Here is a 15,632-nt window from a genome sequence, read left to right as displayed (position 1 = left end):
CAGAAGTTACTGCAAGCAATACAGGTAAGTCTTCCAAGTCTTCCATCACCTGGATGGGATGAACTGGTGAACAGGCAGTCTGAAATGACTGTGCAGTCTCAGTAGGTAAATCAACGAACATTCTCCAAAGTCCACCATGCTGAAGTATTGTATTGGTTGTATGCATTCTACTCCTCACCTTAAAAAACTCATTGTGAATTGTTAAATTCTCTTTACTAACAACAGAAGAAAGAAACTGAAGAGTAAAAAGAAAAAAAAGAAAGAAAAGAAGTTGGGATGTTCATTTAAGTTGGAATGGTTCTTAATTAAGGCCTCACTCCCTATGCAATATTTAATTATCCCCTTAAAAAAAAAAATATATATATATATATAGGTCCTGTAACACTTCTTTATGTTCAGACTGATTCTAGGGGAGGAAAAAAAGTGTTAAGATTATTCTGACAGAAGGAAGAATGCCAGACCATTTGCCTACCAAATAACCCGTAAGTGACTATGAGAGCAACAGAAGAGTTTTTTGCAAAGTAGTTTGAAATCTGTTTGTTGTTTTGTCTTTTAACATACTAAATGGGAACACACTGAAGAATGGAAACAAAACAAGAAGAACCTGTGTATAAAATAAGACAGTTCTTAGAAACAAAGTTAACATACAATAAAAGTAACTGAAGAATCCCAGAACAGGAAAATGCTAGCACTTCTTAAGTTTGTAGAAAAAGCATGCAAGCACAAAACTAAAATAGCTAAGGCAGCACAGTGCAGGTATCCAGGTCATTTCTGGTATGAACTGAAGCCACGGAGCTGACTGAACACCGACCCTGCAGAGGTACACTTGGTGCACTGGTTAACCTTACTTAAAGTGCTGCGCAGTCAGGATGGAACTAAAAACAAGTCTGCCCACTTCTTGCACTGAAGACTTAAAAAATCCTTTTCACAGAAGAATCTTGTTTACTGGACTGCACCCACAACCTTCCTAAAAGGTATTTGACTGTGGCACTTCAGAATTTCTATCAGCAGAACGCCTGACTACCATATAAGCTATTTAAGCAGTAAAACCTACACTGCGGCTGAATCCAGACTATACAAAGTACTGCATCACAAAATACACTGCAATTGATTTGCATTTGGAAAAAAAAAAAAAAGCAAAAAATTCAAACAAACTGCACGATTTTTTCAGCAGATGAATAATAGAAGACATTGTTCACAATTAATCAAAGATTAATTTAAGTCATGAATGAAATAAACGTCAAACAAATAAATAGTCAAGAGATTAGTATTTGCATCAAGCCACGTTGTTTTAGCAAGTAAAATATTTCCCTTTTTTTTTTTAAAGATTGTATTAGTTACTAAAAGAAATGGTGAAAAATAGACTTCTTACTAAAAATAATAATACCAATATTTTATTAAAGAAATTAAAATGGATTTTGAATACACCACAATATAAACTTTTGATGATTACAACAATTTCACAGTTTCAACTTCTGACACATTGCTTAAAGGAGAAGAGCAAATTTCAAACGCTGTAAAATAGTCAACTGCCAGCTCTCCCACTGAGAAATCACGGCTCTTTTTCCTACTGATATACACATTATAATTCTTGTGCAGCAACATGAATTAACGTTTCATGTAAATAGAAACGGCTCTGCAAACCCAGAACTAATCAAGAAATCAGAAAAATCCATTTACTTAAGCAATGCTTTCCACACTGGCATTTAGAAATTTTACCCCCCACTCTCTCACTCCCCCCACCAGCCCACCTTCCCTATTAAAAAACATACAGATTTACACCTCCCTAAATACATACACAGGCATGGGCAAAAACTGAAAGACGACCTATTGAAAAAATGCCTTTTCCAAATATGAATACATTCTATGTCTGTAGTATTTTGTTAACAATAAACAAGTAAAATAGATCACAGACTTTGCTGTTGTTTTGGTGCTATTTTTATCTACTCTCTGATTTTATTAAAAAATAAACTAGAAGTAAAATATGAATGGGTCAATAGATGATAATTTTCTACGTTTTCTACTTAAAAAGAACATTTAGAATCCCAGTAATGTACTAGTAGCTTCTGCATGCTTAACAACTGGAAGAAAAAAAAAAAACTTGCAAAATACAAGTTCTCAGCATGCACACAGCACAATTTGTGGACATATTCCACTTGCAAGCATTGCTATAAGCACCAAAATCACCAAAGCAAATCAGTGATCATAAGAATATCTGAAAAGATCATTCTGTTTCACTTTAGAAAAATATATAAACATAAGATATATTATTGGCGATGTAATTTTTAAAAAACTAAGTTCAGGAATCTTTTATTTTCTTACAACTGTAAGTTACAGGTAAAATATTAACTATCTGAGTTGGCTTCTCCCTCTACCTCCCAAGGAAAAAAACACAGAATTTGCATCAAATTTATCAACTCTCATTACAACTTTCATCATCTAACATTTTTCTAACTTTGATTTCTGAAAACAGAAGAAATTGCTTTTAATGAAAAACTTTCAGGCTTGGAAACTGAGCCACCAGCAGTCAATGAAAAAACTTATTTTAAACCCCAATTGTTCAGAAACAAGCTTCTAGCAGTAACTATTCTTTCTGAATTATTTCTTTGCATTTTCCATGCTGTGTGCTGCAATTGGCATCTAAATAGTTTCTTTGCCGTCGTGAAGTGAAACATCTTGAATGCTCAAACTGTATTTTTATGAGTGCTGAGGGACCCTAAATTTTAGTGGTCTATTAAATGCCAGCAATTTCATGCTGCCTTGCATAAAACAGCATTCACATATTAGAGCACCGCGATTCCATAGCTGCATTATGCTTCTCACACACAACCCAAATACGCTGTGCATTTCATTTGAAAAAAAACTAAAACTATTTCTTTCAAAACACAGATACTTTTTCCAATGACTATACTTAAATTTCCACTTCATTGTTTTATGCTTGAGAGTGCGCTCTAGTAGAGATAGCAAAAATCATGAGTACAGGTAGCATAGCATTCCTCCTACTTGCAAGCAGTGTTTAACTTCAAATCTTTAAGATATGTTGCAAATACATAACCCTATGCCACCTGGCAAGAATATATTTTGAGAAAATTTACTTAGCAACCTTTCTTTATTATTATTTTACAATAAAAAGCACTCCACTGAGCTTATTTCATATACATTACTTTGAAGACTGTTTCTGCAGGTTTTACTGTGTCCCAATCTTTCAGTGATGGAATCTTCATTCTCTTACCTGGCAGTATGATCCTTTTCAAGTAGAAATCCAGTCCTATGGTTTGTTTGTATTGTTTTCCAAATGTTTCTTGGGCAAAACGCGTGGCTAAGGATGTCTAAAACAGAACAATATCAAATTAAGATGTCATTTCAAACAGCATAAAGCTTTAAATTAAACCAAGTAGTATGAAATATACTTAAGCACTTGCTAAATCAATGCATGCTGACAGTGCTCAAGGATTTGTATTGTTACGTGTTCCAGATAGATTCGACGTAACAAGAGGAGATAGCAATAGCCACCAAATTGTACAGAAATCAGCAGACACATTTCCTTGGCATTTAAAGACGCTGCAATTTTCATATCAAAAAATATTACACAGATTTGAATGAGGCGCCATTAGTACACTCAACTTGACACAAATCTAAGTGACACTACCTATACTTGAACAGCTGGCTTTTGGTAAACGGCCATTTCTCAAACAAGGGTCCATTCTGATGCAGAACACCCCAAACCCTGACCAGTTATTTTCTGGAGGGGAAGCTGTGGGGAAAGTAGATATCTGCACAGTGGAGAGCCCCACAGGGGCTCCACAGCAGGGCAGGATACCTGCCACTGCACATTCAGGCCTCAGGATCAGCTACTTCGTGGTGGCTAAGACAGGAAGAGAGACTGCAAACAGTTCAACAAAGAGAAGACTAAACCCATGTTAAAAATGCACATTTGCAGAATCGTTCCTCTAGACAGAACTTTGGAAACTTATACCTTCAATTTATATTATGTGGATTTACAAAAGTAGACCAATGCCCTGAAGGCATAGTAAAGAATCAGTTTTTACTACATACTGCCAAAAGGATACACAATGTCATGAATTAACAAAGCACAGCTATTCCATTACTGAACTGTCAACAAAAGATCTCCATGTAAAAAATAAAAACACAATCTAGTGTTGACAAAATAAAGAAATGCACTCACAAAGATAATGAAAAGTATGTACATGGAAAAATACATTACAATAAATATGAATGTCAAATAGGGAACATAACCAACGTCCAGTTAATGATACATACTTTGAAATTTCTTGTTGACATGACATTCAAAATATAAGAAACAAAGCAACTGCAGAAAAATAGAAAATATTTTATGTATTTGCACATATGGAGAAGCTTGAGAGCTTCACAAAATCCTTGTGCTACCTGAAAACACAAACAAACAAAAAAAAAAACCTCTAGAAGGACAAAAAGGAACTTCTGCCAGATTTCAGTCCATCAAGACCTGAAGATGGGAGTCACGTCAGCTGTTGTTAGAGATTGCTGTTAGAGTACATTTAGCTAAGTAAAATAGCACCAACAGTTCTAAAAAAGCGAGAATAGACGAGTTCTGTTAATGGACCTCTTGTAACAAAGATCAGAATTACGCTATCAATGTGTCAAACACACGCAGGGAATAAAGATAACTGACTCTTTTTGGCATGAAAACATGACCAGAAGAGCTAGGGCATTAAAGCTCAAGTATTAACAGGCAAACATTGTATTCAACTATACAATTACCTGCGAAGTAAATAACAGAAGATACACTGTTTTCAATCACACTGACATTCCTATCACTGTCCACATACAATAAGTGGTATTTTGAGATGAGAAGATATGTTTAGGAATTAATTAAAAAAATAAAAATAAAGATTATGTCAGCATTTTATTTACTTCATTGAATTCAAGCCCAAAGAGAATTAAAAATAAGTAAATGGGAGTGGGGAGAAATAAACATGAACTTGCATGGCTATGGTTGTATATTTATATCACTCTGGAAAGGAAGACAACCACAGAGGATGAATCATGAGAAGATTGTTCTGCCTACAGCTATGTGATAGTAATATTGACATTACAGATAAAAAAAAAAGTTCAAGACAAATTTATTCTGTAATATTCAGTAAAATCAGTAGTGTTTATTTTTTAGATTATTTTTTTTTAATGTCAACAGTTAGCACTGCAGTATTATAAAGACATTATTTTTATCTGTCAGGACCTTAAATATAAGAATAAGAACATCACAGAAAAATAAATACACCACATCCACTGCATATTCTTCCTTCCCACAAAAGAATATCAATATCCAGAGTGCAGATTAGAACATCATCTGGTTGTATCAGTGTTCCATTTTCTCCAAGATGCTAATTTGGATCCCCATTTAATAAGCAGCCACTCCCTTCTTGTTTTAAGGGCTCAGTAAATATTAGCTTTATTACTCTGTGACACTCAATATCCCCTGTGAGCTTCTAAGGGTGTTAGTAAAAATAAACAACATACGTTCAATTAACAGTCAACCAATAAGAGCAGCAAGTTATCAACAGCATAGCAAAGCTCTCTTAAATGGTTTTCTTCCACTGTGCTCTTGAATGCAAAGGAATTTATAGCAGAAATCCATTGAGTAATTCCTTTTTAATTTTTTTTCTAATAAATGTTAGTGCTGGGTTACTAGACTGGAGCTCTCTATTCACAGAACAACCATTTATCCACAAAACACTGCAAGCAACAGCTCCAACTCCTTCACAACAGCAAACAGCAAATCATCTCACTGCACATTCAGGTACAATTAATATATAATGCAATGCAAATCATCCCACCAGTCCTAAAACTGTTCTTTATCATGCTTCTCATGAAAAACTGTGTAACAGTTTTGCCTGTAAAGATATGATTGGTATCATCTGTGTAAAACAAAGTTAAATAATGGTTCAGCAGAACTGCAGCTTTAAAAACAAATTAGATGGTTAGAAAACTTTTTTAATAAGATTGGGTTCAATATAGGAACTCTCAACCATTAATCCAGAGATCAGAAGATAACATGATACCAAGAAGGCCTTAGTCCACCGCATCACTACTAAGCCAAGCAAGCTATCACCTCTCCCAGCCAACCTGACTTTAGCCCAGCTTGGTACGTTCATACATTTGTCTGAAGTATTAAAAAAATAATAATAATAATTATCATCTTCATATACTGTTCTGAATAGCAATGCAGCATTGAATTCTGGTCTTACAACCCCTCACCGACAACTGAAGTTCTCTGAGTTCTGACATACAGTAACCAAGACAACAGTAAACATATACACACGAAAAATTACACCATTCTGAGGGTGAAATACAACAGGATATTTGAGGTGAAATACAACAGGATATTTGAGGTGAAATACAACAGGATATTTGAGGAGTTTGGGAAATAAAGATACAAGGAAGGTGCAGGTGAGATGAGAATTTCTTGTTTATATTTTTCAATGTCATCAACAGACTCCAGGAACTGTGCTGACATGCCATGCCTAGACACCCACCCACTCTGAAATAGAAATAGAAAAGAAGTATTAACGAAATAGCAACAGAACAGCGGAATAGAACAAGCAGTGATAGGCAGCTCTGACACTTACTATCAGCCTGACAAATACAATCCTTTGAATGAAAATCACATAGAGCAACGCTTTCAGAAAGTGAAACCAAAGGATTGAATCACTGTCGTAAGTAATTAAAACCAAAGCCAAAATTGAATGGGATGCAAGCTAGTGCTGGAGCCACAAATCTCCATTCACATAACAACTTTACCAACCAGTTGAGATCCAAAAAGCAATATTTATCCATCCCTTTCCACCCTCCCTTCTCAAAGACCAAGCTGTAGTTCTCCAAGCACAGTAACATTCATGTACCATCCCTGCTGGCAAGAATTTTAAGATAGGCAAAATGAAAATCTTAGGCTAAATAGAAAAATGTTTAAACTAATACAAAAACAAGTAATTGCCCCACTCAGAATTTCTGACTGAGAACAGCCTAGCTCTGTGGGCTGGGGCACAAGAAGCCTTTTACAAGCAAAGGAAGCAGTTCTGTCACCTGAAGGTAAAGTCTTCCCACTCCTAACTACTGACGAACCTTTGTTCACTGACATAGAGAAGACTATCAGGACTCCTAAAGTCAGGCATTTATCTACAAAGACAGCTCCATCCACACAGGACACTTGAAGTTTTCCATTTTCAAAATGTAACAGTGAAAATTTTTAGTCAACATTTACGAATATTTTGAGCCCAAGCATGACAAGACCCAGAATTAGCACAACACTTCAAGAAGGCATCCTAACAAATCCTAAAGTGAATAGGACATCACTCCATATTCCAGCCTACATTTTACCACATGTGAATACCTACAGCAGGTTGGTATTATTATCTCCTTCATTTTCACCACCACTAATGGAAGACATAAGGTGTTTCAGCCTCCATTTCCAAAGGATGGCAAACAGATGGAACCTCAGCCTCTCCCCTCCTCCTACAGCCCTGGTTTCAGGACCTCCCTGCCCATGAATAGCTCCCAGATTTCATTCCAGAGGTCCAAAACTTTTTTCAACAGTAGTAACCAGAACTGTTACCTATTCCAATAAAAGCCAACCTGTGCATAGCGAGAGTAGGAACATGTGAGTGATAATGTCTTCTTCTTCCCCTCCAATCCATACTTGAACTGGTTTATTTTAATAGAAAAATCATTTTGGCTTGGGGAGAGGGAGCTGACTAAGGACCTCTATACACAGCTTTAGGCATCTATGATCCTTCTCACCATCCGAAGCAAGGAACCAATTGCTACTGATAATTCTTGGATTCTTTGGCACATTACCTCTGCTTCCGATTACAGATTTCTTTTAAGTTTGTTTTCCTAGTTTGTCTGTTTCATACACACACAAGAAATGTTATCTTATTAATATCTCATTAACCAATCATTACTTTCCTCAGTTTTTCCTTTCAACAACTCAGCATTTTCTTACTATCTTCATTTTATTCTAATGCTCTTTCACGTTTTACCGTCTCACACTTCTTTCATTTCTTCCTCTTTCTAACCTTGCCTCCTTCAAGCTTGCTCCACCAGTGCTTACTCCTTGTTTTAAAACTTTAAGCATTCTATAATTCATCGAGCCACCACAAAATTAACAAATAAAAGCACAACATCACTCCCTCACCTTATGGGGGGAGAAATTCCTAGCTAGAGCAAACATAAATATATCCTTAGCTCAGGACTGATTCTGACTTGTTTTAAAACTGCCACCAACACTTCTGCAGAACTTTAATCATACTGCTTCTAATCGATGTGAAGAAGAAAAGTTTTTCACCTTCAGCTTGCTGATGCACAAGGACATCTTTCAATTTTTTCCCTGGAGAACTGAAGCCGAGACAGCCCCAGATGGCCAAAAGGGAGGAAATAAAATATTTTTTAAAAGAGGCGGAGAGGAAGCAAGCAATGGAAAGAAGTCAAATCTGAAAAATCTCACACTGAACACACAATATGTGATATCTCAAAGATGTATTCCATTATTTCCTACACCTCTCTTCTCTAATGATCCCAGTGACAGAAGAGAAAAAGCAATGTCTTGAATAGCAAATGAGAGGCTGGGTATGTATGTGTGCAAAGACCAGCTGTAAAACAGATGTGAGAAGCAGGCTAGTTGAAAACATATAAACATATGCACGTTTCAACATTTCAGCCAAATGAGTAGCCAACAAAGGAATGGAACCTCAACAATTTAGTCTTCCAAGGTGCCTGAAATATCACTAGGCATGTTTTACCCTTCCACTTCAAAATCCAATCGCTTCTTTATTTTAAAAGATCTTAAAATGAATCCATTATTGCACATGTTTGCTGCTAGGCCATAAAGATGACTGGAAGAAGCCTCTATTACAGCATCATCTAGGGGGAAAGGGAGGAAAAGCAGCCCACCACAACCAACAGATACTCCTCATGGAAAATAAGTTGCACTTGATGTGCAGGATTCCTGGAGCCAGAAGAGATTCAGTGAGTGGCAGCTCCAAAGTGAAGGGTAGGAACCAGCGTGAATCTGCATCAAAACTCAAGAATGCTGGAAAATCCCTATTTGGCAAGAGATAGTGCCAGTGTGCTGAGTGGGAATAGTGAAAGGATTCTTCCATTTGAATGGAAAACTTCTGGGGAAAGCCACTCATGAAACAGCACTCCAGCCATCACTCCTGTGCATTTATTATTCTCTCATCACACAGTCCATCTACTGCATCATACAAACACAACACTACTTCAAACTGCATCTCAAATGACTAAAGGAAAAAAAAAAAAAAGCTTTTATTGCTTCATAAAGCTCTGCTGAAGTGAGTAGGACGATGATCACGCTCTCATGAAGCACTTATTTCTGTTAAGGACATACAGCCCATTTAAACCACCTCGAGTAATCCTGCTTTCAATCTAAACTGCACGAGGCAAACTTCCCACCTCCCTTCCTTATCAAAAATCAAAGGCAGAGGTAAACCTGTGTTCTTCAAATACACAACCAAACAAGTATTTGGGGGTGCATCTCACAAGAGGCCTCAGACTCCCAATTACAACAGTTGTAATCACAACTGATCACGTTGTCACATAAGCACTGGCATACAGCTTTCATTCACAGACTGCTCCTAAATAACGATTTTGTTGGCGACTGGAAGAAAAACAAAACAAAACGCAACCGAAATCTGCAGCCGGCTCTTTCCGAGCCCTGGAGCTGCGTCTCAGAGTGACGCAAAGCGCTGCGGGCGCCCCGTAGGCACGGAGCTCTGCACGGAGCTCCGGGCCGAACCGAGCGCTCCCTACGCGCAGTTCCCCGGCAAACGGAAAAGCAGCTCTAAGCCGCTCTGTTTATTAAAGCTCAAGAGAAGAAGATTACAGCCGCGCACGCCCGCTCATTGGCGAGCCACGCCAGGAGAGCTACGGTACCGAAACCTCACGGAGCGTTTCGCCGCCGAGTGCGGAGCGGACGCGGAGCTGCGCCCAGAGAGCGGCTCGAGCAGGGGGGGACCGGAGGGCGGCCGGGGGGGCGGGGGAGGGGGGGAAGGAAGGTGGGGAGGCGGGCGCGGCACTGACCTTCCCTGCGGTGCCGTCCCCCAGCACCACGAGCTTGAGCTGGCGGTCCGGGCTCTCCTCCTCCTCCGAGTCAGACATGCTCGCCGCGGGGAGAAGAAGGAGCGCGGGACGATCACGGAGCCGGCCGCGGCGCCCAGGCCGGAGCCGCCATCTTCCCCCAGCGCGGCCGCCGTCGCTATGGGCCGCACCGGACGAAACCAACGAGAGACGGGAGGGAAGGGGGAGTGGACAGGAGCTGGCGCAGCGAGACCGGCAGCCGCTGCGTGCGCACGCAGGGGGCAGCCGCGATGCCTTCACTTTCACCCCCCCCCAGCAGGAGGGCGAGTGGCGCAGCCCGGCGCCGGGCTCAGATCGGCAGTGGTTCGGCCCGGAGCGACGCCCCGCGCGGTAACTAAGGAGTACGGGTCAGAGGGCGCGGGGCGGAGCCAGGACCGCCTCGGAGGGCGGGGACGGGAGCCCTCGCGGCCCCGCCTGCGGGATTGGTGCGGGGTCGGGGGCGGCGGGACGGGAGCGGCGAGGAGGGGCAGCGTGGGGCTGGGGTTGGCTCCGGCTCCCGGCTGCTCCCCCGGCGCTGAGCTGTCCCCGTACTGAGGGGCGTGGCGGGGTGCCGCGGGTCTGCTGGCGGTCAGAGCTGCCGGCGCCCGGTCCGAGAGATCTCAGTGCGGCGGTGCATCAGGTGTCACAGAACTCTGAGTTAATAGCACTGTGCTCCTTTCTCACAGTCTTAATTCCTGCCCAGTTTCAGGCACAGCCTTGAGAAATTATTGCTAGCTATTTTTTTATTTGTAAGGAGCAAGAGACGTCCAAGAAAGTTAAGTGAAAAGCACTGCACTAAGGCTAACTCAGAGCTTTGCTCTCCCTTTGCAGCTCAAAACACTGCAGAGAAACAGAAGCTCTTCCAGTATGCCATCACCAACCATGTTAGCCCACACTCCTTGGAAGGGTGGGAGGATGCCCACCCTTCATCCTGCAGCCCTCCATTAACCATTAACCTCTTCCAAAGGGCAGCTCTGGACCAGCCACCTTCAGATCTAGGAAGGGATGACAACAAATAAGCAAGTCCCTGGGAGATTGCCTTTGGATACATAAAAGCTGTGGTCTGTGACCCATCTTAACAGATCTAGGAAATGTAGCAGGTCTTAACAGAACTAGCTGAATCTACTTGCATGGCTAAGGCCCATTAAGTTCTTTGGTTGGGTTTTCACAGATTGATAAGATATGTATAAAGAAATATTGTCCTGGAGTAAAAAACAAGTATGACAGCAAGCATCACACCTTGTCTGGCCTATTTTCTCCAAGCTGCAGTTCAGCCATCTTTGACAGCTGTTTGTCTAACTTCCAAGAGCCTCCAGATAGTCATCAAAAACTGTGATGTCTCTATCTACTCAAAACTTTGCTATCCATATAGATAAACAGTAATAAAACTTTACCCCCAACCAAATTTTAAACCACTGTGTTGTTATGCACAAAGACCAGCAGTTTATAACCTCCACCTGACAGCAGCAGTCTTTCACGTATTTGAAAATTGTCTTCAGCCTTGTTTTTTGTAGACTAAACAACGCCCCTTCTTTCCATCGTTCCCTGGGTTGTCTTTACTGGACTTCTGATTATTCAAGTTGCTTTCCTTTGGCCCCTCTCCACTTACTTGAAGTGTTGTGCCAAAACCTGGATACAGTACTTTGGTTGAGGCCCTGTGAGTGCTGAGTGGAAGTGTTACTTCATGTGTCTTGTATACCAGACTCCTGTTTACATATCCCAGTATGAGGTTTGCTTTCTTCACAGTATGACATTACTGACTCATACTGTTTCTGATTTACTAAAAAAAAAAAAGTTCTGAATCCCCTCCTGTTATAAAAATGTCATTCGCTTTAAGGTTTGAATTATTGTATATATATATATATACAATAATATATACTATATATATGTGTATATATGTATATATAGTTCTTTCTACATGTCCCCATGGAATGTCATCCTATATTTCAGGCTGCTCAAGCAATTTGTCATTATAACTTTATTAATAAATTTGTCCTCCAAAATGCATGCTATTCCTCCCAGCTTGGTTATGTCTGCTACCTTAAGAATCATGTTCTTTATTTCAGAGTCTTTATGCATGCAATAATGCCAGATCACTGCACATCCATATGTGACACATCCTTCCAATATGCCAATAACAATTATTTGTGTATGCTTTAAACAACTTGAACAAAAGTGACAGCATAAACCATGTAAATTATATTTACCTGATGCAATTCCAAGCTAAGAGTGTTTAAAACAACTCTGTATAACACCTGGATGAAAATCATTCCTGTTTCAGTCTCTCTCAGGTTTTCTGCTTGGAATGTTTGTGAGAAGTTTCCAATCTTACAAGTACACAATCTTACTGAGTCCTCAGTGAGATCACGATTCCTTATGCAAAGAAAATTACTCATGTGTTCAGCTGTATGCAGAATTGAGGCCAAAAGCTTTCTCAGTGACATTGTTTAAAAAAAAGTGGAGAAAAGGCCCAAATTTCTAATGGAAAACCAGACAGACGCACATCTATGTTACTTTCTCATGCTTAAAAAAAACAAATTAAGCATGTTACTCATCAAGTATTTTCCACTTTGAATCATTTTTGGTGTAATTTTACTGCAAGTTGTCCTAAGTAGGAATGTCACAGGATCAGCATCAGGGTACAGCCAAGTGGCATTTATCAGGAGGAAGGGCACTGGGGATGAATGTGGAATTTTCCTTGAAGACTCCTCACATACAGGGCTGTTGTGCTCTCACCACGAGGCTTTTAAAAGCTCTACACTCTTATCAGGGCAGACCACTTATAAGCTACCGGGAATATTGGTGGAACCGTCCCCACTCCAGCTGATTCTGCTGCAGTCTCCTTGAAAGTGAACAGAAAAATATGAATTTAAGGATTCTCAATTAAGCTATCTACAACACATAAAGAAAAAGGGCTTTTTTCTCTTCTTTCTCCAGAAGAGATGTTAATACCCATGCTCTCATAGCATAGGTTAGCATGTAAAACACAATCCAAGCTCCTCATTTTTATTACAGTTTTTCCACCAGGAGCTTAGCTTTATGTTTTCCCACATTGAGGACCACAGTTCAGTCATAGAACACCTTTGCACGCATGCCTTGCTGTTGCCTCAGCCCTTAAAGAAATTTTGCTGGGTAAGCCAAGGCTCCAGCCCAGAGAGAAGAGCTGGGCTGTGTACCAAAATGGCCGCCCTGCACTGACAGAGCACACGGCGCCTTTAGGGCGCGCGTCAGGAGGTGTGAGGGTGTTACGGCCATTTTAGACAGGTGCAGTTCACCTCAGGATGGAGGGCAGCAACTGAGGGGAAGGCAGGAAGGAGCTGATGTCACCCTTAAATACAGGAGAAATAAGATTTGCTCAATGCTTTTGTGTGAGAGAGAGTTTTAGAGGGGTTTGGGGCTGAGTGTGCAGAAGTGGGACAGTCAGAGGAATGTGTTCCATGCTCAGTGTATTCTCCTTTGCAATATGACAAAGAAATGTCTGTGTTGTAATACATATCCCCAGAGTTAAGTTTCTTCCCAGTACATGTTCATTTTTCCTCTAGAAAACTCCTGATTTTTTTTAGCTTTGTCATCTAAATGAGTGAACAGTATAGGAGGAGCTATTTCATCTCTGTTGTAGCATTCATGAGCTTATTTGTCTTGAGGCTGCATTGCTTATCTATTTAAATGAGCGCTTAGAAATTAAAGAATAATTTTGTAAATAAAAATGGAAAAATGACACAGGTAAAAACACACAATCAGACATCTCAGCCCAAAAGCCTCCTTGCATTTGTTAAGTGGTATGAGTTACTTGTATTGCAAGTGTTAAGTGGTCAACTAAACTCCTTTTTCACTATGTTAAAAATCTCTGCATGAGACTAAATCACATATTTCTGAAATTGCATTCTTAACTAATTATTTTCTAAGCCTCAAGAGATTTTTATAGCTGAAAGGAAGCTGGTCTTGGAAACATGTGAGCAACGGTTGAGAAGTCTTAGGATTAACACACTGAACACACTGCAGACCCTTTTATTCATGATAGAAGTATGTTCATAATTTGAATTTTTTCTTCAGCATTTTTTTGGATACTAAGAATGTTTGAGCATTGCTTTGGAATAAAACTTTCTTGTAAGAGTACCTTAATCATACAACAACGTGGAAATTGAATATATGGTATTCAGTAGATAATCACTGTTTAGATACTTTCTCTTTTGATATTAATTATACTCTCTGCATATTATTATCATATTCCTTTATGAAGAAACATCACTAATAATCCTGATCATACTTTCAGTAATAAAGTGAGATGGAAGTAATTTGAAAATCTCCAAATTAAATTTAATTTCTAAATATGAAGCTAATTGTAATCTCATCCTCAGTCACATTTTGGCCTATTAGTCAGGCTGAGCATTTTCTATTGAATTATGGAACCAAACTGTATGGAGAGTTTCCTATGTCTATACTTCAGATAAAGGGAGAGAATTTCAATTCCCTTACCTGATAGTTTTCAGTCAGTGGACTGTTGGGTGTGTGAAACACCTTACAGGAGTCCCTGAGAGGTTACTGAGAAAAACAAGCCACATGTCAGAAAGCTTATGTGTAGTCAAGGTAGGATTTCACTTTCACCTGAGACTTTCAAGTGTCTGTAAGTTAAGTCCAATTGCTGCTGCTGCTGCTGTTGGAGGTTGCTACTTCATCTCCCACCTTTATCAGCACAGAGTGAATTAAAAAAAAAAAAAAATCTTCATTTGATCTGGTTATTTATTTTCCGCTGCAAAATAAACTACAATCACTACATCCTTGGGAAATAGTTATAGCAAAAATTAATAAATTGTGTAGTCCTTCCCTGTGTCAGAGCTGGGTTTACTCCTCCCAAATACTGGCGTTAGGTGTGGGTCAACCTGAACGAGGTGGAAATATGGACTGATGGAAAAAGGAACACAATGTGTGAGATCCTGCAGCCTTTCTGCTATTCTCATCTGCACTGTGTCTTCAGTACTTGAGGGAGCAACACATTTCTCTGTTTGATTGGGAGCCATGTCCTCTGCTACCAATACAAGACACTCCTTTTTGTTCTGCTATTTCTTCTTGTGCTTACACACATACACACAAATTTCTTATTGTATTTCATTCATGTCAGGTTTTCTGTTTCAAATCCTTACAGTTGAGATGCATGGACTCTCCTAATCTTCAAGATGGAAATTGCTATTATATCTAATTGGGTGAAGAGGGTGTCCTTGAAAAGAAAAAATGTTGCAGCAAAAGGTGGAATGTACATCAGTAAAAAATAATAGCAAATCTATTATGTTGATCTTGCTACTATGCTCTGGAGCAGAATAGAAAATAGCTATTACTTTTCATTGCAGTAGAGATTTGAAAATATTTTTTATTGTTTCTTCTTCATTGGTGTCATCTCTAACATCTTTGCCAAGTCATCTTTCTTATGTGCTGTTTGATTACTGTGCCTTGAGTCAGACTGAATGATTATTGCAGCTGACTCGACTGTCAACTGAATGGAAATC

At 39.6% G+C, this 15,632-nt stretch overlaps 2 protein-coding genes across 4 annotated transcripts in view; one reads left to right on the top strand and one right to left on the bottom strand.

Moving 5' to 3' along the window:
• RAB28 (RAB28, member RAS oncogene family) overlaps positions 1-10,237 on the bottom strand; it is a 59,729-nt gene extending 49,492 nt beyond the window's left edge. For all 3 annotated transcript variants that reach the window (XM_085223462.1, XM_085223463.1, XM_085223464.1), the window contains exons 1-2: positions 10,096-10,237; positions 3,233-3,329 (exon numbers count right to left, since the gene is read on the bottom strand). In XM_085223462.1, coding sequence (XP_085079588.1) covers positions 3,233-3,329; positions 10,096-10,173 — 175 coding nt within the window. In that variant the 5' untranslated portion in view covers positions 10,174-10,237. The remainder of the gene's footprint in view (positions 1-3,232; positions 3,330-10,095) is intronic.
• LOC146544524 (uncharacterized) lies at positions 10,172-15,086 on the top strand. The gene is made up of 2 exons (XM_085223466.1): positions 10,172-10,482; positions 10,963-15,086. Exons 1-2 carry the CDS (start codon positions 10,172-10,174, stop codon positions 11,018-11,020), a joined length of 369 nt encoding a protein of 122 aa, XP_085079592.1. The 3' UTR covers positions 11,021-15,086.
• Positions 15,087-15,632: the final 546 nt, after the last annotated feature.

The sequence above is a fragment of the Meleagris gallopavo genome, chromosome 4 (genome assembly GCF_905368555.1).
Source record: "Meleagris gallopavo chromosome 4, MGAL_WU_HG_1.1, whole genome shotgun sequence".
Classification (NCBI taxonomy): Eukaryota; Metazoa; Chordata; class Aves; order Galliformes; family Phasianidae; genus Meleagris; species Meleagris gallopavo.
Note: the sequence above shows the minus strand (reverse complement) of the source record. Positions and strands in the feature narration are given on the sequence as shown.

Bases quoted from the DNA above. Each gene is read 5' to 3' on its own strand.
- LOC146544524 (XM_085223466.1), top strand. From the start codon at position 10,172: ATGCTCGCCGCGGGGAGAAGAAGGAGCGCGGGACGATCACGGAGCCGG. The intron at 10,483-10,962 runs GTAACTAAGGAG...CTCCCTTTGCAG, and splicing joins CCGGAGCGACGCCCCGCGCG to CTCAAAACACTGCAGAGAAA.